The sequence below is a fragment of the Cnephaeus nilssonii genome (assembly GCF_951640355.1).
Source record: "Cnephaeus nilssonii genome assembly, chromosome: 21".
In the NCBI taxonomy this organism is placed as follows: domain Eukaryota; kingdom Metazoa; phylum Chordata; class Mammalia; order Chiroptera; family Vespertilionidae; genus Cnephaeus; species Cnephaeus nilssonii.
This window is the reverse complement of record NC_137092.1, coordinates 26,792,311-26,817,548: the sequence shown is the minus strand read 5'-3', so window position 1 is coordinate 26,817,548 and position 25,238 is coordinate 26,792,311. Positions and strand designations below refer to the sequence as shown.

Genomic DNA, 25,238 nt, shown 5'->3' with positions numbered 1-25,238 from the left:
CAGATCCATTTCAAAACAAGTTTGTTTATCAGAGCAGGGATGCTTACAGCCAACATCCAGAGTTATCTTGCCAGTTGCTCTTCCAGCTTCGTTGACAGCTACACATGTGTAATCACCAGCATCGAGATCCTGAGTTTCTGGAATCTTCAAAAGTCCCAAGAGAGGATCAATAATGAGAAAAGTTGAGGGCCTCAGCTCAAGATCCCCTAAGTCAAAACAAAGGGAGAACATTAAACACTAACCTATTTACATAGCTTGCTATTCGTTTGATTTCAAAACTTCTAAAGAAAACCGAATGTAAAGTTTTTAAATACAAGTGTCTGGCACAATGTAGACACTTAAACCATGTTTTTGCAATGGAAGAATGAAGTGTTTCTTGGCACTGAGCTGATTAGTCTGTATAATTCTATGAGCTAACCTATGGCCAAAAATCTGGTCCTGCATGAATTATGTATAAGTATTTCCTATGGCATATGTCTCTAAATAAGAACAAATTCTTTGAAGCTACATTGGGGGAATTGGGAAGGAGCCGGCTGTCACCATGGCTGTGTAAAGTAAGAAGGGTATGAGGAATGGGAAGATGAAGGTTGAAAAGAGATTTCTACCATCTATTTGGCAGGATGAATTTCAGTTACCCAGGAAATTCCAGTTAGCCATAGGTGTTCTTAGTTTGGTGAATGACCAGGTTTTTGGTTTGATAAATGCTATTAGATTTTGGGTAAGCTGCCTGAGAGCATTCTGAGAGGGCAAAGAGGAGCCTGTTGGTACAAGAATGCATGAGAAACTTCTGACAGCGGCCAAAGAGAGGTATTGTCATATCAATTTCCCAGGATACCTCTGCTAAATCTGCATTATTCAGCCAAGTTCATTTAAGTTGGAGTTATGGGGTTTTTGGAAGAAGCGGGTAGAGGATACATGTATGGGGGATGGAACCACATATTGGGTTTGACTTCAGTGTGAGGATAGGATGACTCAAGAAAGCTTCATTATGTCTGAGTTACCTGTATGTGCTGTGTCCGTGCAAAACCTCAAGTCCCCTGAGAACCCTTCCTGTTTGAAGGCAGGCAATGCCTCAACAAATCTGTAAGTTAGGTTAACCCCTCCTTATGCTTCCCCTCCTCCAGGCTGTCTCCTCTCTTAAGAAAGTAATTAACCAGAATGACCAGTATCATTAAAAATTGCCCAGTACTGGATATTTAATGCCAGCTTAGTGTTTATATATTTAATTTGTTTTTGTAAAGGGTCATATCAAACTCTTTGTGGAGGTACTGAAAACTTCCCGGGGATTTTAAGGCCATTGCTCTTTGGGTTTTATAACATGCCCAGCTGTCTGAAAAGATATTCTCCAACATGTCACACAGTAGCCTAGCCATGTGCCCTGGGCCTGAGGCCCATAGAAGTAACTCCCTTAGTTTCTAATGGGCAAAGAAAACCCCCAAATAGTCATTCTCTGGGGCATTATAAAAAATTCCCATCAACAGATTCAGGGCAACAAACAGACAATTCTCTCTTTGTTTTTATAATTTTGGGAGGAGAAGAGGTCAAAGAAGCCATAAATTTAAAAACACAAAAAAATTACATTAGCAACTGCCAATGCCAAAAATGAAGTATTTTCAGCATTCCAATATTTAAAACCCCAATCATCCCTTTAAGCTTGCTACTACATACCAGGCGAGAAAGAGAAGCAACTAAAGGCTTGTCTATGCGCCTTTGGGAAATTTTCATAAATAAAAGCAGATGATGTTGACATAAACTTTCTTCCCACTAAGGGAGGATGCAATGTGACCTAGCTGTTCAACAGGAATTAAAATATTTGGACTAAAATGCATTTAGATTTTTGGAATTTACTTCTCCCTTATTTCTTCTGTATATGTCAGAGAACATTACAGGATGAAATAAAGACCTTTTTGCTAGTCTCCTTTTTTTTTTTTTTTTCTTTTCAAAATAATGTTCTTTGAAGAATAGCAGCAATGAAACAAAATACTAAGTAGAAAACACTGGTTAATCAAGTTTGCATTTTGATCACATTTTAAGAATCTCTCCTTTCTTGATTTATACTGAAAAATTAGTCATCAAATTATTGAGGGGCCATAGAGAAATACAAAACTTTAATATGTTTAATAGTTAATATGAGATTAGGAGAATGCCATACATAGTAACAGATATAAATTTTCTAGGATTTAACATTAACATTGAGGAGGGGTCTCTTTGCTGTGGTTTAAATTCAATTCTGGCCTCTGTGATGTAAAGACTAATAGAGAGATCATTATTCTTAGCATAACATCTTTTAAAATAGTTTATGGAAATTAAGTGGTTCTCAAAAATGTTTGTTTCCTTTTTGTCCTAAAAATTATTGGGGACTTTACAAAGCATTTAAAAAAATATTTACTTGTATGTTATTATATTTACTTGTATTTAGCATTTTAGAAAATGAAACAGGAAAAATTTTAAGTATATGAATATATTTTATAATGACAAATTCATGACATTTTGATATAATTACAGTATTTTATGAAAAAATAATTGTATTTCCCCAAACAAGAGGAATTTCGTGAGAAAAGTGGCATTGTTTCACATTTTTGCAAATCTCTAGAATAATCTCTTTTTATTAAAAAAGGAGCTGAGTGTTCAAATTTGCTTCTGCATTCACTTTATTGGATGCCACGTGTCACAGATTCCCCTGCCAAACTCCATTATAAGTCTTGAGACAATGAGTGTGAAAAAGACAAATAACATCTGAGTATTACTAGGAAAATAATTTTGATCCTATGGATTCCCTGCAAAGAATTGTAGGGAATCTGAAGGGATTCATGACTAACTCAAGAACCACTGATTTTAGCAGAAATATCCTTTATACAACATTCTAACAGTGTCCCCAATTCTACTTTGAACCCACTTTATGTTGCTCACTTCTAAATATGAACAATCTAAAGTTTTGCTGGCCATTTGTACTTATAAAATTCCATTTCTCTGAGGGTCTGAATGGAATACAATTTATTAATAAATGGTGGCTGCCGAGGGCTGGGAGTGGAAAGGGAAAATGGGTGTAAAGTTTCAATTAGACAAGAGGAGTAAGTTCTAGACACAGTGCCTGTAGTTAACAATACTGTATTAAGAAGGTAGATCTCATGTTGTGTTCTTATAATAACTAACTAACTAAACAAATAACCCAGCCACCAACTCTATTCAACCAGAATTGCCTGAAAAAAAGGTATTAAAAACACACACGTATTCTTCTGATTAGGGTGACAACTTTTTTCACCGCTGGGGTTATCATCAGGTAGGATTTTCCTAAGCTTCCCCTGCAGAGGTGAGAGAGGAAGGCCCAGTTGCCTCCTCCCCCTTTCTCTTTGGAGCGGTCTGCATGGAGAAGAGCCTGTCCTCTAGCTTTGCTCCTGTGAACCAGACTGTGCTTATGAGTAAGCATTAGAGAAAGCTGGCCGAGCCTGGGCTGCAGGGCCACTCTGCATGTTGTCGATGAACACCGGCCCTCCACTATGGTCTGTCAGCATCTAATGCACATGTTCTAGCTCATAACTTAGAGCAATGGGATATTATTTCCTGGGCCCAGTAAGCTCCAACATCTATGACTGAGAGAAGAAACTGATAGGTAACTCTAGAATCTTCCATGTGGTGGCTGCATGGCTCCCTAAGTCCTCCTTTAGTTTCTAAGCCACTTGTGGGACCCAGGCTGACATGAAGAGTAAGTTATGCAGGAAAGTTGCCTCAGTTTGGGAGAATAAACGACTTTCTTCATGACTGCTATATAGGGCAGGAAAATCAGCAGGCTCCATTACCCTTTAAACTTTTTATTGTATTATACATTACTGACTGACATGTAAAAAAGAAGTACTACCTCTATAACACATATTCTGTATCCATTTAATTATGATGTAAACTTGAAATCGATTTCTAATTCCTGTATAATTCAAAGGTTTAAGTATTTTAAATAAGTAAAATTTGTTTATGTTAACTGAAATCAACCTCAGAAACAAATCCAGAAATGCTACCTTATCAGAGAACACATAAAGACTAAAAATCATTTAACATGGAAAACCATGAAAATGGTATTATCTCCCAGTTTCCCTCCCTGTTTTTGATTTGTGTTGTTTAAAGTGTTTGTTTTCTACACAAAGCCTTTCTTTTTCACCTCATGTTCCCCAAGCATTTGAACCCGAGGTGAATTATTAATTTTGTGATTATGACATCAACCCGTTGCTATGGAAATGTCTGTGATTTAACAAACAGAATCATAACAATAGTGCTTTGTACTATTTAGCATTTTTCATCTGAAGATTAAAAAGTATTTTGAAAACAGTATCTGAATAATCCTAGCAACCTCCCTGTTAGGGTGTCTGTGGGAATTCTTCTTTCTCATGAATTGGAAGAACTGAGACAGAAACAGAAGCAGGATGTTTTATACAGATTCACTCTGTCAGCATCTGAGCCTGGACCGGGGCCCACGTGTATTCCCACTAAGGACACGCAGCACATGACTGCTATTTTATTACAGAATCACAGGGGTGTAATCTCTCTGTTACCAATATAAGCAGACGATTTCTATACTTGACGTAAGTTCAATTGCCGATGTCATTCAGTTTTAAGCTTCAACGTGTGTTTATTTGAGCTCTTTATAGAAAGTGTCCTTGAGAATCTAGGAAAACCTCCTCATGGTGAGAGCCACTATCTCTTAAGGAAAGCGGACTGAACTTCAGTGAAGCTATTTTAAACGTTAACTGGGGCCTTTTGGACACTTTTCCTACAGGAAACAATCCTAAACTGACAAGGAGAACGTTCAGCTGGATTAGCACAGGGGAACTTGTCCTGCTTGATTTGCTGGGTCCTGTAATCCACACCAGATGTCAAATCCTGAAATTCCAAGTTCAGAATTTCAAACGATTGTCTCCAGTGTGATCATAAACACATTTGGCGGGGCTGCTATGTCTCACACAAAAACAAACGTCTAACAAATCATTGAGAGAGAGAGAGAGAGAGAGAGAGAGAGAGAGAGAGAGAGAGAGAGAGAGAGAGAGAGAGAAGAAAACTACGTCCAGACATGAACATACTGAAGAAATGTACCTTTGAACCATTTCACGTGGGGCGGAGGAACACCGGAGGTTTTACATTCCATCACCGTCGTGTCCCCAAGGGCAACCAAGAGCTCGCTCTGAACGACGATCAGCTTGGGGGCTTCTGGAAACCACAAACACGCCAAGAGTCAATGTCTAGCACAAAGCCATGCACACCTTGTCCATGTTTACTAAAGGAACCAATGAAAACGTCTGCCATTATTTATGGACTTGTGGCTATGTCAGTGTTGATAAACAGAAAGAAACTCTTAGAAGCATATATAGGCACATAGATGTGTGTGTTGAAAAGATCAAGCCAAAAAAAGGATACCAGGCAAAAATAATTCTGATAAAACAGGGTCCAAAAAATTTAGAAAATGAATAGTCTTTATGGAGAGAAAAAAAAAAAGGTATATAAGGAAAAAAAATTTGGAAAGCTGAACATATCTTACAGAAATAATACTAAAGGAGCAGAAAGAAGGATAATAGTAAAAAAATATAACAAAGGAGCGATGATGGTAACACTGAGTTGGCTTCACTAGGACTTGAGGATAATATAATTGCAAGTGGATTTGTTATAACATTTCTATGTGATTTAAAGGATATTCATGTTTAACTACAGAGAGATAGTTGCAGGCCAAGGTTAAAATTTGCATCTATGAAGACTCTCGCAGTTTTGACTCTGTTGTTCTCTTTGATGCTAGCTCCTTCCCTTTGCCTGATGCTTTAGTTCACTCACACATTTTTCTCTTAACTGGACATTTTAGGACATTCTAACTTCCATTGCAATTGGTTTAAACAAAGCCAAGAGATAGCTTTCTCAAAAATCATGTTTCTCCTCTATTAGAGAACCTTCAGTTTTTCATAATTCCCTAGTTTGGCTTTCAAAAATCATAACCAGCCATAGCTTTCCCCTTCATTACAGTCCCTTATTTATCACAAGGTATGGAGCTACATGGGCAGTCCAAACCACGCCCTACTCTCTATCTTCCTGCTTTTGCTAAAGCTGTTTCCTCTGCCTGGAATGTCCCTTGTCACAACTCTAAATCCCACTCGTTCTTCCAGATCGAGCTTTAATCCTGTGTCTTTTGAGAAATCTTTGCAAATTCCCCAGTAGAAATTAGTCTTCTGTTCTGCCTAACTTCCATTGTAGACTTAGCTGACTGCCTGCCTGATTCTATTTCTTTAAGTGTATCCACTCCCACTATGCAAGCTCTTGAAAAGTAAGGACTCTGGGTAACATTTAAAAATTTTACACTCCACAATCTCCAGCACCACATTTTACATATTCTGTGATAAGTAAGTTAAATAAATGGGTCCAATAGTTTGGCTTCTTTGAAAATGAACCAAAATTTGTTTCTGCAATGCAGAATCTGTTTCAGCCTCCTTTCTGCATTCCCAGCGGTCTGTTCCCTCTCCATCTGGGTGTTCTGGGGACATTTTTAATGATCCCTAAATCTGAGCCGTCTTCCCTTCTCAAGTTATTTGCCATCTGCCTTGCCCATTTCTATAAACGAGACCGAATCTTTCCCAGTTCTCAGGTGCAGTATTTATGACACTTTTGTGACCTCCCTCATCTATACACATCAACTATTACTCTCAATGTTTACTATGGATCCTTTTTACCCTTCCTCTCCACTGTCTGTTTCACTACCTTATTATGAAAGGCAGATAAGAATGAATGAAAAGGAGGATTGCTAGTCATTAATTATTCAGTTTACAGACTAACATTGAACATGTATGCCATTGTCCTTTGTTTAAGGAAGACAAAATTAAAGAAAAAATTCTATTCTATAGTATATATTATTGACATGTGTAACATTATATATATTAGAATATTAGATTACATTATACATTAGATTACATTATATATTAGAATATATTTTCTTCTATTACATTATGGAATATTATATTACAGAATAATTGTCATGAAGTGCATCTTCAATAAATATTTGAGTTTGAAGGGGAAAGGTGAAGATGAAAATGGAAAACAACATCCAGACAAGATAAATAACAGAAATGGTATAAACATTTACTTGTGACAGAAATGTTAGAAACAGTTTTGAATGTAAGTGGGAAATATAAAATAGAAGTTGAGGTAAACTAGAAAACATATTGGATTGATTAATTAGCAAGTGAAATACTGCAGAGACCAGGTAAACCATGGAAGGACAGAACTCTGGGTAATCTGGAACTCTTCCAAACTCTGGAAGCTTCCTTGGTTTCTGCTGGCTAATGAAGCTATTCACTCCCGGACTTTTAACTTAAATCCATTACAATGTTTGCTTTCATCATTGTGTGAGAATGAATAATAAGTTAAAAGACTAGGCATAACTCATTCCTAATCTTAATTTTCAGCAAAGTACTTTTACCTTGCTTAACATGACATCCATCCTATTTTCATTGCCCTTTAAACTGATTATACTTGCCAATGTATCTGAGGGTAGAAGTCTGTTTATCTGTTCCCGCTGAATTACTTGCCAGACAACCATAGATCCCTGCATCTTTGGGAACTGCATTTCTGATAAATAAGGTACCTTCTGAGGTCATCCTATACCTGTGGACAAAAAGAAATAAAATAGAAAATACCCTAATAACTGTATCAAGGCATCTTTCTTCCAAATTATCTTCAAATATTTTAGAGTTATATTTTTGCTACTGACTGCAGAAATGACTAGCATCATCATTTTACAAGCAGAAGAGTAATAATAATAATAATAATAATAAATAATAATAATTATAGATCCTATGTATCTAGTACTTCTGTGAGCCAGGGATTGCTCTAAGAGCTGTACATGTATCAATGGTTTTCATCTTCAAACAACCCAATGAGTTAGATACTACTATTATCTCTGTTTTACAGATGAGCAAAGAGGTTCCATAACTCAACCAAAGTTAGGCTTAGTAAATGGAGGACGTGGAATATGCACCCAGAAATCATGTTCTGTGTGAACCGCTATGCTAAACGGTTCCTTAAAATAAAGACATGGGAGATGCAAGGCTTTGTGTCACACAGTGAGTCACTGATGAGTCTAGGAATAGAATCTGGCTCACACCTGAGCCCTGCTCCTCATGCCAAACCCAGAGTAACAGAAGCCCAATAGCTGGAAACTTCACTGTTTATGTTCCACATGCTCATTACACTCTTGGAGCATGAGAGGACTCAGTGTCTTTTAAAAGCATCCAGTAGAAAAAAAACATTTCAATGGAGTATGGCAAAGTGAAGAGGGATTACCAAGGATGTCTGCACACACTTCAGCTGGAGCTACTGTTCTGTCCTTTGCCTCCACTCTCCCTGTTAAATCCCAGGACCACACCTTAAGTTCATTAACCTCATCTCAAATATTCAAGGCAAACCAAGTGTCACGGTGTTATGTTTGAACAAAAAATATTGGAAAGCGCTTGATCCCAGCTTCTAAATTCAAGACTTCAGGACCTCAAGTTCTATAGATTAATCGTTTATTATTTTCTTTTTTTCCTGGTCTACTTAGAAAATCTAAAGGCATGGATTTGGGTCAAACCTCCCTTAACCATAGGGACTTGGTCAGATTAGTTTTGTCCAGAAATTTCATTCACTTTTCTCACTCAGTAAAAACAAAGAACATGATACAAACCCAGTACCTGTGTGAACCCACGATAAACATATCATTCATGGTCCAGGCAACCTTTGGTTTGGGATAACCTGTTACAGAACACATGATGGAGACCTCAGATCCTCCTGTGAATGATTGGTTCTTGGGCATCACAGTGACTTTGGGCGGTTCTGCAAATAAAGAGAAACATATAAAATGAAATGCCAACTTACCTTGATTTTCGGAGCTTCCTCAGTTAGCAAACTGGCAGTCTGCTCCCCACCACACCTCCTCCACTTTTTTCCCTTTGCACTCCCAAGAGTTCATTTATAAAAAGTAACGATCAACTGAGTGTAGTACTGATTCAGCAGACTTACACCCCAAGGCCGGCAGAAGGGGCAGACTCCACTTTCTGGCTCTCGGAGGCCCAGGCTGCACAGGGGTCCTGGACTCCCACAGCCCTTCCTCTCCTTGAGAGCCTGATGCAGGCTATGGCCAGGACCCCAGAGCCTGCCTCTGTACCCCACAGGCCTGGGGCAGGAGAGTGGAAGGACTTACCTCTGGCCATTTTTTTACAAGCCCTAGAAGCTCTGCCCATCTGGAACCCCAAAGCTTGCACATACTCCTGGATCCTGAAGGCATGAGGATGGGCACAGGCCTGCCCTCAGAGATTGGGGACGGTCTAGCTGACTTTCCTTTGAAGGATATCAGGGGCCTGGATCCAAGGCTAGTGACAGGAAGGAGCCCGAATGAAAGCCAGGGGAGCTGCAGGAGTGGGACACAGTAATATTTGGCATGTGGGAGGTGGAGAGGTGTGGGCCCTCTGTCCATTCACTAGCCAGGTCCAGCACCGATCCCAGGCCTTGGCCGCAGGGCAGGCTAGGCACCAGGCCCTGCGGTGGCCCTGTTCTCCTGGGGTGTCTTGGACATGTGAGAGAAGGTGGTCCCCATGGCCTGGTAGCAGGTGTCCATGCACTTGGGAATGTCAGCCACCACTGGTGGGGATGGCATCCAGCACCTGCTCCTGGACTGTTCCTCAGGTGAAGAGCTTCATCTTGGGTGGTAGAAGGTAGAGCACACCTCAGGAATGAGGGGCCCCTGGATCTGGAGAGCCAGGTAGAGGACACCTTTCTTGAAAGGTGGCAGGTCCCCACTGCTGTTCCATGTCCTCCGTTTACTACTCTCGGGGTAAACCCACATTTTGAGGTTCTTCCTGACCCTGCTCTTGCCCATCACGGTCACAGTGGTCCTGGAGTGCTGCGGGTTGATGAAGAAGGCGCCCTGAGGTGCACTGTCAGGCCCATGGGCCCCACGAAGACTCGCTCCCTTGGGACCATCTACACACGGTGCTTGGGAAGGGCCCCAGGAGGCTTGTCACGGCCAGGACTCTCTGGTGGTTAGAAATCACAGCGGTCCACCTCCAGCTTCTGGAGGCCCTTTACCTCACAGTGAAGGTATGTAAGTGCTCAAGGACAGGATGAAGCAGCTGGTGATGCTCATGTTCTCCACGATCCGGTCACAGTGGGGCAGCAGGCAGATGACTGTGCCATGGTGGGAACCCGGAAGGTGCCCTCCGGGTGATCCCCATCAGGGATCTGCCCCATCAGTGCAGGAGAGAAACCAAAGGTAATGAAAGCAGAAATAAATTCTCTTTGAGAGCAAAACATGACCCCGATGTCACGTTTCTGTGTCTCCAGTGGTGACCCTGTGGCTCCTTCCTCCCACCAGCTGATCGCCGGCTTTTGTGTGCTTGTCCGGAACGTCACTATAAACCTGTTTTCAGGTAAAGTCCCAACTGGGGTCCTTTTTGCCTCTTTCTTACTCTGAACACAGGTTTGGAGCCACAACTTATCCTGACTACTGACTACTTTGTTTGAACGGCTCTTTCTTTTTTATTTATTAGATTGTAAGTTTGTTGAGGTAGGGACTAAGTCTTTCATGTTGTTCCGTATTCCATTATATTCTACAGTATTTAATTAACATCGCTTGCATGTTATGCAGTGACTTGTAAATAACAGACCCTTAAAACTGTTGATGGAATATTGGGCCATTCCTAACCTATAATTTGGCTCTGAGAATTGTTATGTCTGCCAGCCTCTCAGGATCATGTGCCTCATGCTCATAGAGTCACAGAACATATTAATTATTCAAAACACATTAATTATTCAAAGTTCCAATTGTATTCCACTTTTATGGCAGAAAGAGCTTTGAAAATAAAATATTAAATCAGAAATTTACTGTCAAAAATGATACAAAAATTACCTGGGGTGGCTGGGATGTTGATATATCTGGTCTAACCAATGACACATTTACATCTATATTACTACTAAGACCTAATTTTCAAAGAAGGGACCATAAAAACAACTTATATTCAATACATTTTTAATGTAAATATCCGCTACTCAATAAGATAAATAAAAGGAAATTCATTTTCACAATGTTTGAAATAGATGTCATGAGTATCAACAAAAATAAATAAATAGCATATGATTTTTTTTGCACAATTATTAAGTTCCAAGCTCTGTGCTAACTTATTCGGGGTACACTGATGAGCCAAACAGATATGCATGGTGTCAGTTTCCCATTTAATTGGGTTTTTACTATAAAGGAATTTGAAAAATTCAGTTAGTCAGTTAGATCTGGATATAGTTATGACATATCTTCACTATAAATTAGCCTGCAAATTGTGGCTTAGTTTCACTAAGAAACATTTAGTCTATGGAATCCCTGTGCATTTGAAAGAGATACTGCTAGACTAGGCAGCTGCACAACTGGACAAACCTAATTACTGCCTAATTGCTAGCAGCTTACAACTGTCCCCACTTTCCCCTGTTTACATTGTGTTTTTCAAATGATGGTCGTTGAAGTTAATGTTCTAAGGGTTGTTCTGGCCTGTGGACTTGGTTGATAGTCTCATTATTCCATAGATTCTTCTTGGTCAACATAGGGCTGGAGAAATGTGTGAGGTCAAGGGCAGACTGGCCATGGCCAGTCAGTGCAAATTGGAATTCCATCTGGAGTCCATCAATTCTGAAATGCTGGATTACACATGCTGTGGGGGTGTTGCAGACAAGTTTCAGGGGCGAGGGGGAAAATGAAGACTTCCTCCTCTTTGGAATTTACGGAATACCCACGCTTATTCAGCCCCAACTTCTGAAAATTAAATGTTTCCCAAGTCTTGATATAGGATTGCTGCAAAGATTCAGCAGCTCTCGAGATTTTTGTCTGAATGTGGTGCCTTCCAACGGAGTCTGCCAGAACTAAGCTGGCATCTCTCCCAGCAAGAATCCCACTGGTATGCTCTGTAGTTCAGATATCAAAGTGAAAATAAATGTCAGTTTCCCAAACCAGGATGCAGAGAGCTAAGAGGTCATTTCTCAAATAAAGCCTGGATATAGGGTGTTGCTGAGGGTCACGAAATAAGTCTGTGTGCAACATACAGATGGGATGACATCACCCCACAGAAGGTGAGAAATTTACCATTGCCCTGGAAAGAATATTCTTGCTGATGATAAGAAAATCAGGACGTGAACAAACAGGGAGGCAAAATTGGATTTCCACCAAATAATAGTTGAATAAAGATGGTCAGACTGATTCAGCCTTTGCATGATTAGTTTAAGTAAGGATGTAATAGACTTCACATAATTATTTCAGTAATTTTTTTAAATTCTTAGAATAAAAAACCCCTCATGTTAGTGAAGTTTTAATGGAACAAGAACAACAAATTAAAGAACCATAGTTCAACTCTGTCAAAGTCCAGAGTCCAATTTTTGCCTTGAAGTGGAATAATGCATTTTAAGCTGCTTTTCAGCCTCTTTTCACCACCACATTCATCACCATTATCAACACCATCAACATCATTATTATTCCCACCACCATCATCAACCATCAACACCATCATCATAAATAACAACTTGCTTTTCATTTGATCAAGCAATGGGAACATGGCACGCTATAAGGTATTGCGGCATTAATTCATCCTTTACATTTCAATCTTAACAAAAGTAAAATGTATACATTTTAAAAAATTTCTCCCCAATAATTTTTAAAAGGTAAACATAGATTATGATACTAAGAATAAATTATAAACACTACTTTAAGACTTAGGTGCCTTAACACACTATTAATGGTGAGTTGGCAAAATGAATTATAAGCACCCATGAAAACAGCAATATGTAAGTTTTGCTATTATTAATATCCCATTATATGATAAAGTATGACAAAAATGATAAAATGAGTGTCACAGTGTTTAAAATACATATTAACGTGTATATTATCGAGACATTAACAAATGAAAATTGATCACAGCACTCACACTTGCATATTCTATTTAGATTATATATCCTACTAATAAATAATACTTATACTTTATTTGATTGTTCTGAAATTTGAGATATTTCTAGATACTCAAAATTTATAAGATCACAATAAAAATAAATTAAATAAAAATAAATTAAATAAATAACAAAAAATTTTCTAAGAAATTTTAATATAAGTAGATAAATTTAGTTTTTGCACATTTTTCTGATAGCAAAAATCACGCTTATACCTATGTCACCTCAACCATGTTAAAAAGAGTCATGATGATGTAATGAGCATATGGTTATGATCATGTCCATTTCATAGTTAGTGAAGTAATTCTGGTCATTAGGGACTTACTTCATCAATCATCTTGAGAAATATTTCCTTTCCATCGCAATGTTCTCTCAGGTGACATGGATTAATTAATGACAGACAGCCTCCCTTTGCTGACACCAGCAGACAAATTAATGCATCTAATGTCCACACAGACATGGCATGAAGAAGAAAGGAGGCTTTGGCCCTTTGATTTCCATATGTCAGCATGATCTTGTGCAGAAATGTCAGTTACATAGTGAATATGCTGGATACCTGTGTTCATCTTTCTTCAAAAACCCTCCTTATGGAACAGCTAGTACAATCAATAGGGACTTTTTTTCTGTTCACAGATAAATAGGAAAATAGTCTTTTTTAAACAAAGCCTTAAACTCATGCCGTGTAAGTAAACACTACCCCGCTTAATCTAACTTGAACTCCTTTGGAAATTTAGCAGCTACGGTGTCACCTTAAAAGTGATGAATTGCTTTAGACTATTTCATAGAATTTTTCAAAACTCACACGACATACTTTTTAAATTAGGGTGAACTAATTTAAACAATACTTCCAAAATGACTTCTCTACAAAATGTTCATGAGGTAATTATCAGATTTTTTTTTAATAAAATGTGGTTTTAAATGTAAGCAGTTATATGCTTACATGTGCTACAAGTGGAAAAGAAAGTACTTACATAATGGAACCTGAAATTGGTGATGTCATTCAAATAAGCCATGGAAGTTAACATGGGAACATGAAAAATGAGGTTAGTGACTCAAATCTTCCTTATAGTCTGTTATTGTTACTTTGACATTCATTCAGCAATTAAGAAATATACATCTATTGAGCGAACATGTGTTATTTTTTTCCCTCTGTACAAGGCACTATGATTAAGAAAAGGAACGCCCAGTATATGTATATAATATGATAGGGGAGAAAGAACTGAACAGTTGAAATTGATTGTGATTAAGGGCTAAGTTGTTTGGCAAAAAATAATAATAATTTCATAGGATACCAGAACAAAGAGCCAACAGTACTCAGAAAGGAGGTGATTTATGAGAGGGGCTTCACGTTACAGGTAGGATTTTGATTAATATGTCTAAAAACATAACAGAACTGGTTTACAACTATTCCCAAATATATTTTTCATTGTGAGTAATTAATATAATCCCCTAAAATGTTGGATGATCTAATACTAACCGATGCTGGTATTAGAGAAATTCGAAATAATTAGTATTTAACTACTGAACCTAATTTCTGTTGAATTGTACAGACTGTAAAATCTATTTTACAGGATCTCTAGCTCTTTTAAATATTTGTATTTCCTGTAGGAAAAGCTAACTTCATAAAGTTACATTGAGCCTGCTTAGAATTGTAATTAGTAGCTATGTCCTAACCTATCAGATGTTTACCTACTGATTTAGCTCAATCCATTTATTGAAAACATATTCACATTGTTCAGAAATGCATTACTTCCATCTCTGATTAGGGAGGTAATCCAGCTAGTTTTGTTTCCAACTAACTTTTAAGCATGAAGCTTGCACAATAAGAGAAAAAAAATACTTCACTAAGAATGATTTATAATGAACAAATGTGCTTGCTCACTTAATTTTTCCTTAATTTTCTTTTTAAAAATATGTTCTTATTGATTTTTACAAAGAGAGGGGTAGAGAGATAGAAACATTGATGAGACAGAAACATCATGGATTGGCTGCTTCCTCCACACGCCTTACTGGGGATCAAACTGCAACACGGGCATGTGACCAGTGACCTCTTGGTTCCTGGGTTGATGCTCAACTGCTGAGCCACACTGGCCAGGCTACTTAATTTTCAATGAGTAGAAATGGCAACAAAATATATTTTAACATTTTTCAGTTTTCCCATGCCTACTAGAGAAGAGAGTTCATACAAGGGGCCAGAGATTCCTTCCAAAGAGCAAAGAATGAAAACAAAAACCCACTAAACAAACGAGCAGAGATCAATTGCCTGGGAAAAGAGACAAGGGCCATTGAAATCCCAAAGATATGGAATCAAATGCAACATTTCCAAATCATCTCATCAATGGGAATATGAAGACCTGGCTACAACCTTTTCAAAAAGTAAAATTAGTCCTAAATGGCAATGCTTCAAATCAATTATGATAGTGGTTAATCTATATGAAAGTTGCAATAAATGTCCTAAAATTCTGCTCTTTTTCTTTCTCCAGAAAAGACTAGAGTTGGTTGGGCCATCCAATATGGCAGCCACTGGACACATGTCTATTTAAATTCAAATTTAAATGATCTAAAATGAAATTAAATTTCAAAACAAGTTCCTTAGATGCACTAGCCCTGTTTCAGTACTCAGTTGCCATATATATAGTTAGTATCACCATGTAGGACAATTACACAGATTTCCTTCATTATAGAAAGTTCTATTGGGCAGTGCTAGACTAGAGAAAAGGTCTATTAAATCTCAGAAAGAAGGTCGCCAATTCATTGACTTACCAGTAGGTGGTGCATTGGCAATAAAACACAGGCAAGGACTGTATCTTAGAATTATATGCTGGATTTGCAAAAAAAATCACACCCAAACTACAGTGTGGCTATGCAATTCAGTTAATAAGAGATGGACAAAAATTTCAGAGGTACACAATAAAGGCTAGATTCTATTTTAATGACAAAATCTTAACAAGTATGTATCAAGATTTCTTAAATACATACAATTCTTATTTTCCCAATATAAGACATAAGGATATGTTTGTTGCCTTGATGTCCATTTAAAGTAATTCCTAGTATAAAATACTTACACATTAATATTTTTTCCATTTAATTATTTTTCCTTAACAAACAAACAAAAATTTATAAATTCTGGAGCTTCTTTGGGTGATTAACCAAAATAGATTAAGACAATAAGTATAACTGATAAGCAGGATAGAAGTTTTAAAGTTTTATTCTTTCTTGCTTAGAAAATCTTCAGCTGAATGCTGCTTAGCAACGACTCTTGCATTGCCTTTTCTTTACTCGGTCTCTTTATAACAATTTTCCAAAACCACAGAGTTTCCAAATAAAAGGGGAAAGCTAAAGTTTAGACTTACATTCTCATGTGACTTAGAAAAAAGTGGAAAATCATAATTAGCATTATTATTTCATGGCATATTGGAAGGATACCATTAAAGTTTTACATATATGTACATGAATCCCTTGCTCCAGACTCAATTAGGCAAGGGTTTCTTTTGACTACCCAAAGTTGGTTATGTACATCAGAAAAAAGAATATTACGGCTGAAAGAATGAGCTAACAACTATGAAAAGGCATAGAAGAACCTTAAATTTATATTACTAAGTGAAAGAGCCGATCTAAAAAGGCTACTTGCTGTATAATTCCAATTATATGATATTCTGGAAAAGGCAAAACTATGAAGACAGTAAAAAAAATGATAAGTGGTTTCCAGGGATTGGCAGGGTGGGAGAGGCAGAGCACAGAGGGTGATCGATACATGTCATGTACATTTGTCCAGACCCACAGAATGTACACTACCAAGAGTGAACACTAACATAAACCATGGACTTTGGGTGATAATGATGTGTCAGTATAGGTTTATCAATTATAACAAATGTACCACTTTGGTGGGGGATGCTGATAATGGGGTAAGGTATGCATGTGTGGGGGCGGGAGGTATATGGAAAATCTCTATAACTTAGCTGCTCTTAAAAATTAGTCTTTAAAAATTGTTATGGTGCTCAAAAGGTGATAATTTTACAGAATATGCAATATTCATAGAAGCCAAAGCATATAAAGGTAGATCTTCATAGTATTGCTTAAAGGAAAGATTCAATAATCTGACAGTTAATTTATGTTCATAGACAAATTCATTTGCTACCTTAATCATCTTCTTAGGGAAGTGACCCACAATTGGATTGAAAGAATACTTGTCTTGGGAGTCCAATCTGAGGTTCACAACCTCTCATCCTTCCAGCTGTCACTCTCTGATGCCCACACTTCATTCCCCAACTTGGTCTGGCTACAACTCCTTGGAACCTTCTTTTAAATCCAATCTATCGGAACATGCATTAAGCATCACTTCTTTCTTTACTGAGCCTAACAAGGCATCACAGCAATTGCTTTCTTTTCCCCATTTACCTTGTCTTTTTGCTCAACCAACCTCACACATTCACAACTCTAAATGATTCTTCTACTTGTACAATAAAAAGCTCCTGAAGACTAATCTGAGGTGTATGTGTTGGTCATTCCGGTTCAGTTAGGAAAATAAGGTCGTGACAACAGTTCCGTTACTGCATGCTGAGCAGTGCAAGTTCTTTCCAAGCGTAGATAACTGAGAAACGGTTCCAGCTCAGGCTAGAAAATTTCATTACTTTTTAAAATAATGAAAAACTTATTGAAATATATTAGCTTTAAGGGAATCTACCACTTGATATCAACATAAAATAACATCAGACCCAGTGTGTCCCTGGTGGCACTCCTTATTCACTTGAGGTCCTACATATTCTATGCTTCCACCTGGGTTTTCCTTTTTCATGTTTCAATTGAAATTAATTCACTTACAAAGCACTGCCCTGGCTAAGTTTGCTCCCTCATTCTGTGGCTATGGGGATGGGCCACTCTTGTTTGTGCAGGAGATCACTTTTATTTGTAGGTGCCGATGAGTGAGCTAACTTGCTGTTTTTGTATGCAGAGGAAATATAGACGATCTTAGTCTTTGGCCCCTTGCTTCCATCATTGCTCAAATATGGCCCCTACTCCCAAAGACTGTTAGCACACTCCTGAGAAACTCAAAACCCAGGCAGAACTTACTTGAATGAATAGAAGTCTTCTAGCAGAAAAGGTTACTTATGAGAAATCTTGCTAATATGAAATTTCTTTTCCTGAAGTTGCTAATCATCCAGAAACTTCGTTCACAATACTGCACTTTTTTTCCCCTCTGAATACTTTAAAAAGTGATTCTTTTCCCCCAAAGAGTATGAAATTTATTTTAAAAAGCTAAATACATGGAATGTAACTGAAGAGTTGAGATGATGACCTCGCTGGGCCTTCAGAAAGGATTACCTGTGACTGTTCCACTCACTGGGGAGGTTTATCTCCTATCTATAAAATTTCAGGAGTTATTCTATATACTTTGAAATTTCTTTCGTACACGTGTCCACCATAGGGAGTTCTTTGCAATTACAAAGTGTCGTAAAGCAATTAAACTTAAAGAGTAAAGTTAGAACTTTTCCACAGTACAAAAATTCATGTTGGAAAGCTCAGGGGATTGGAATTTTATAGGAGTACATTACAGAGTAAGCTGCTTTAAATCCTATCTGAACCAAAGGGAGCTTGAAAAAAAAATGCAGAATTTTGATTGACAATCTGGTCAGGTTTTCCTACAATGAACAGCCTAATAAGGGAGCCACGAAAATTCCATCAGTATCTTCCTCAAGTTTTCCCTGTGCACGATTTTCACAGGAATACACTTTGATGTGTAGAAGTCTATACCCATGTTTGAATAATGAAATTGTTTCTGATGCAGGCGTTCCAGAGGTCCAGGTATCTGAAGGTCCTTGACCCACTGTGGGTTTTTGAATTCAAATTGAGCCAGCATGGAATTTAAAACAAAAGGGAGTTTATTAGTGAAGTAGTAAGGCGGAGAGTGACGACTCCACAGACAGAGCAGCCCCTCCCTAGTGAAATTTACTTGTTTTATTGAGGCTCGTTTAATCAAGGGGTAGGGCACTCAATAAATAAGGAATAGTTAGTGTTTTTCCAGGTGGAAGGGAAGAGACTTTTCAGAAGAGCTCTGTTGGCCAGGTTGTGTCCTTATCCTATATAATAAAAGGATAATATGCAAATTGACCCTAATGGCGGACCCACCTGGAATGACCAGCCACTATGATGCGCACTGACCACTAGGGGGCAGACACTCAATGCAGGAGCTGCCCCCTGGTGGTCAGTGCGCTCCCACCGCTCAGCCAGAAGCTGGGATGTCCAACTGGGATGTCCGTGGGGAGCGGGCCTAAGCCATCAAGTGGACATCCCCCGAGGAGTCCCGGACTGCGAGAGGGCTCAGGCCGGGCTGAGGGACCCTGCCCCCCCCCCCCCCCCCCGCCGAGTGCACAAATTTTTGTGCACTGGGCCTCTAGTATAGCGTATAATGAAGCTAGTAGTTACTGCAAGGTGAAATTAGTTGCCATATTGGATTGAGCTGGTCTTCTGCCTGTCCTAAGCCATACATCTGTTGGGGGTTGGTCTTACCATCTCCTTGGCAGTCCTTGTAGCCCTTATTGATCGCAGCCATTTCACCATGTACCCTAGCTCATTCCTTTTCCTAGACATTTTCATACAGTGAAGCTTTTCATTTTTGGAGGTTGACCCGAGACATATATATTTATGGGTGCTTTGAATGCTAGTGCCATCTCTGTGGATTTTATTTGGATCGGGTGAAATCATATACTTAAAATGAAAACCCCTAATTCATTGCTTTCTGTCAACAGTTAATTTTATTTGCTGCCTTGGTTGTTTTATGTCCCAATATGAATCAGCACAAATGAATAAGATGCTCTGTTAAAATACAATATAAGCTTTTGTTGCCTTCTGTACTAAGGATCTAATAAGGAGTTGGAGGCCCTTGGATTTGAAGACAAATATTTTAGTGAAGTTTTGCATCAAGTATTCATTGCAATGATATCTAAAAAATATTTAGTTTGACCACAGAAGTATTTGCTTTCTTAACTTATTCTAAAATACGAAGAGAAAAGTTTAATATTCAGTTACTTTATCTGATGAATGTGTTCTACTGACTTCATGGTTAGGGGCAAGTTTCTGTTATAACAGTCCAATACCATGCAATAAAATGTATAAATGGATATCATACATTTTATTTCTTTTTGTCTTTCTTTCAAGGCATCTATTTGCTGTGAAGATGTTAGAGCACTTTAATTGTAAATGGAGAGAATCATATTTCTCTAGTACTTAGAAGGCAGAAATGTTGAAATGTCTTTAATTGGAAGTTACAAGGAAAGGTTAAGAATTATTTACATTCTAATAGGAAAAGAAAGGGATATGGTGACATAATAAGCATGTCAAGTACATAGGAAATTGTCACGGAGAAGCTGTACATCAAGGACATTTTAATTTCCAGCAATAATGAACCCTGAGAAAATGGCAGATTAAGTCAAGCCCGATGGATTTAAGTGAGCTACAAAAAAAAAGATGTTCGGACCTTGGAGAGCTTAAATTCTAGAATGTGATAGCCAGGGAAAGATACTCATGCTTTCCCAGTGCAGGGACTGCTAGGAAGAGATAGATCAAATGAGGAATGAGCAAACACTTCAATTAAATTAGTCCAATAAATCTACAAACATCCAAGCATTTTTAAGTTCACGACATTATGTCATCCCACCCTCACAAACTGTGCTATTTGTGACTGTGTTTTGTCCATAAAGAACAGGATCTGAGGTGTTAGTGGCCTGCTCTAGGGTGCCACGCCAGCAAGTGGCAGAGCCCAGATCTGAACGAGGTCTTTCAATCACTGCATGGTATACAGACATGCCTACATAGGAAGTCCCATTCTCTAAGTTATAATCCTAGGTATATAAAATAATACATTCACACAACCAGCTCATCTCTTTTTTTTCATCAATTCTGGAATATATTTTTGTTAGCTTCTCAAAACATCCTTTTTTATTCAAACTGGTCCCTCAAACTCAAGGCCAACTAGACAGAGCATAAAATAATGCCTCTAAACAGATTTACACCACTAGAGATCATACAGACTAGCCAGTAATCATGTAACGTCACATGTTTTTGTATTTATGTTTTGTATATTAGGTAACATCTTACCTCAATACTTACTTAAAACATTTACTACTAATAATTACTCTATTTAACCAAAAAGAAGAGAGTCAAGGGCTTCCTTTAATATATATATATATATATATATATATATATATATATATATATATATATATATATATTTCTAGATCATAGGGTTCATTCTTTAGAATAGAGTCCAATGCTATTTTCAGAAAGTGTTGTCCATGAATCCATCTGAGAGGTCTGTTATAAATGCAGAATCCCAAGCTTTACACCAGGGAAAAGGTTAACCTGGGTAAACAAGGAAGGCTCTGATCTTATTTTATAATCCCATTCTAAAGGACTTCAGGTAAAGAACCAAGATCAAATTTCCGAAGGCCATTAGACATTCTAGCTGAAACAATCGGTTTAGTAAAAATAGTTCCAAAATCCTGGTAACTCAAGTTTCTACTGGGATTGACTCAAATTATCTAGGCTGTTTATCATGTGGAAATGCACTGAACCATTTATAAAGCAATGGTTCCCTAGAGGTTCCACCAGATCAACTAACAAAAGGCACACATTCAGATTGCAGAACATAACTCAACTACCCGTGAGAAAACTAGAATCAGATGGCAACCAGTTTATTAATTCTCAAGGTAGTTTCACTTTTCTGCCATTAATAATATTCTGAGATCTAGCCTTGAAATTCATTGGTCAGTGTGTTAGATAACCTTGTTAAGAAACCATCTGAGAGTGTTACTTCAGGCATGATATAAAGTTGTTTCTAAGACCATAACCAAATAGCCGGACCCAATTCTGAGGTAAGTGGTTTCCCACCTCAAGGATTTGAAATGAACCTGTCAGCCTAACAGGGAAACACTGCCAATAGTAATTTGTTCATTACATTAAGACCGCTGGCTGATCTATAGACATTTAGAAGCCAAGTATGATTTTACTGAAAAAGATACTTTGGAATGTCCCTGATCTTAATTTGTTGGTCCTGAGTAATATACATTTTTAGTAGCCATTAAACCATTGTTAATAGACTTGTTTTCAGCTATCAGAACATTTAATCTATGTAGACATAATTCAAGTTTGGCTTACCATTAGTTTATCCTCAATATGCACTCTTTGTGTGTGTGTATGTGTAAGATAAATAAAGTAAAACTCTGCTAAAGTTTCAATAAAATTGAACCAAGATGAGAAACACCTTAAACCTTAATTAAAACAATACAAGTACATTAGGTAGATACGACACTAATATAATTAAATTGGGGGGGAAATTTTGAACAAGTTATTAAAACAATGGGATTATTTTTGGAGAGTTTGTTCTAGGTCTGTGAAATATGCTGTTGGTATTTTAATGGGGATTGCATTGAGTCTATAAATTGCTTTGGGTAGTATGGACATTTTAATGATGTTGATTCTACCAATCCAAGAACACGGTAAAAATCCACATGATAGTTTGGAGAATTTAAAACCATTAAGCCATCCAGAGACCATTTCTATTTATATTCTCTTGGAATAAAAGTCTTCCAACTACTAGGATTAGTTGTGTTAGCTTTAAAGTCATGTATTAATTAGCAATGTTTTATTTTCCACGTTAGTCAGCTTTAGACTGGACCACTCGAGCTCCACAAGCATCCCATCATTCAAACTGTAACTGCTTGGGTAGATACTGTCACTCTCAGATAGCCATCCTAAGGGGACAGAGGTCAGAGGAGGAGACGGAAAGGCACTATAACTCGGAGGTTACCATCAGCACAGTACCTTGCACTGTGAGGAAAACTGAAGCAGCTGATGATCCTCCTTCATTGGAAACCAGACAACGATACTCTCCAGCGTCGGTGAATTTCACAGTCCTGAGCTCCAGTGAGAGGTTAGCCAAGGTCCGCATTCTCGCTGGGTCTGCCAGTCTGACATCTCGGTCGTTCCTCTGCCAGGTTAGATTGTAATCCACTGCGCTGATGACGAGGCATGTCAAAACTGCTCTTTCTCCAGGAGCGACTGTAACATTAGTAGGCACTTGGATGACTGGAGGGGGCTCTGTGCAAATTGAAAAGATTCAAATCAAGAGACCAAAAAGACAATTTGCTCACTTAGAGACGTGATTTAAAAGTTTAATGAGTAGCTCTGGCCGGTGTGGCTCAGTTGGTTGGAGCATTGTCCCATACACAGAAAGGTTGCAGCTTTGATTTCTGGTCAGGGCATATACCTAGGTTGTGGGTTTGATCCCCAGTTGGGACTGATCACCAGTAGAAAACAGATTGATGTCTCTCAAAATCTCTCAATTCCCCCACCCCCCCACTGCTTCCTTCACCTCTAAAATCAATAAGCATGTTCTTGGGTGAGAATTAAAAAAAATTTAATGAGTCTGTTTTGATTATCTAGTAGAAAAGATACAGTACAACAGAATTTATTCATTATACATACGTCCATCACCTCAAGAAAGTAATCATCTAGTTGAAAGATGCTTTAAAAGCTGGATCATATTTACATACCAAAGCATATTCAAATCTAAATCTATAATTATAAAAAGAAGCATCACAAAAGATATGATTAGGCTGATTTAGGATTGTGGAAAAAGTCAAATCTTTGAGTTTTGGAAAAAGTAGAATTTAAGATTTTTAAAAACAATATTTATGTATTATAGAATTGCACACTTGAAACTTATATAATTTTCTTAAGCAATGTCACCCCAATAAATTTAATTAAAATATGTATTCACTGTTTTAAAGAAAATAGCGCATAAAATATGGTAGATTTGGCAAAGATAAGGCTGTATCAGCTTTAAGGGGGGAGGGGAGTGTTATAATCTCATTAAGAAAATATAATACTACAACAGTAAAGTAAGACAAATGTTCCCCCAGAAAGAATGGGAACATTTTTATTTAAGAAGGTCAAGCTAACCATAGGAATAGGCCTTTAATGACATTGTATACACAGAGCCACGTACACAAAGGCATTGACGAATGCATGCACATTTCAGATGTGGTCAAAAGCCAATTCCTAATTAACTATTTAACCAACATTTTTAGAGTCACTTCATACTTGGATTAGGTTTGAGAATAAATTTAAATGCCCCTCTAAAGCTCATTCTGCCCAAACGCTTTCAATGATCTGCTGTAGCAAGCCACCATTGAGTAATAATACAGCAATAAAATCTGTGGTGAGCTATGCTAGCTTGAAACCCACATGTCTGTTTTGGTTTAACTATAAAAGAGTATCAGATATTCAAACTTTCCTTCTTTATTTAAAATGGTATGTAAGTGTAGATGAATATCATAAGCCTAGAATGAAACTTGGAAGCAATATGCCAAAACCATAGTGGTTATCTCTGAGTGAAAGAAATGTGTATACACTCCAGATTTTCCTTTACTTATCCTTGTTTCCAAACATTTTTAGAGGACTATCTGCTATTTTAAATTGTAAAAAATAAATGTATTTTTGTCATTCTGCTACGTTTTTAAAATCTCTTCTGAAAACAGCCAGTGAATCAAATGGAAAGAGTACATGGCAATGTTAGGAGGCTCTGACTAGAGTCTGGTTGGTTTGACAGACAAAATACAGGATGCTTTGTTAAATTTGAACTCCGGATAAATATTAAATATTGTTTTAGTACAACTAGATCTCATGAAATATCTGGGACACACTTACATGCAATTCGAGTTTAACTGGGCATCTTTTGTTTTTATTTGCTAAAGCCAGCAAACATACGCTGCCTAGTTCTACCCCTAACTACTGGTGTGACCTCAGATAAGCCAATTTACACAGAGGGTTTGTTTCCCTATTTGAAAAATGAGATGACTGAATTTGGTAATCATAAAGACTCCTCCTAGTGCTAAGGTTCTCTGATGCTAACATACACGGCATGATTCTATGACTCTAATATACAAGACCCACCAAAGACGTGGAAGAGGTTATTTGGGTGCATGTGTTCACACTCTATCAAAACCTTTCTGAAGACCACAAAGTAGGGTGGCTGCACAGGGGGCCTCAGCCAATGAGAGGGAAGATTCAGAAGTGGGTGTGGATTTGAGGCTGGCTGGTTAAGCAAAAGTTAGCCCCCAAAGAAATGTCCACTCTTCCAAGTCTAAAGGGGCACTTGCTCGCCACTTCTGCGGTTATAGTCACTGCCATTACCACCGACGCTTCTGCCTCCTTCTTTCATAACTGACTAAGCGGGACAGAATTCCTGAAAACTGGCTTAGGCA

The 25,238-nt window shown here is 37.9% G+C and overlaps 1 protein-coding gene across 2 annotated transcripts in view; it reads right to left on the bottom strand.

Annotated features, from left to right (window-relative positions):
* HMCN1 (hemicentin 1) overlaps positions 1–25,238 on the bottom strand; it is a 379,828-nt gene that overhangs the window by 185,867 nt on the left and 168,723 nt on the right. For both annotated transcript variants that reach the window (XM_079760677.1, XM_079760678.1), the window contains exons 11-15: positions 22,795–23,070; positions 8,691–8,832; positions 7,499–7,626; positions 5,080–5,193; positions 48–206 (exon numbers count right to left, since the gene is read on the bottom strand). In XM_079760677.1, the coding sequence (XP_079616803.1) occupies positions 48–206; positions 5,080–5,193; positions 7,499–7,626; positions 8,691–8,832; positions 22,795–23,070 (819 nt within the window). The remainder of the gene's footprint in view (positions 1–47; positions 207–5,079; positions 5,194–7,498; positions 7,627–8,690; positions 8,833–22,794; positions 23,071–25,238) is intronic.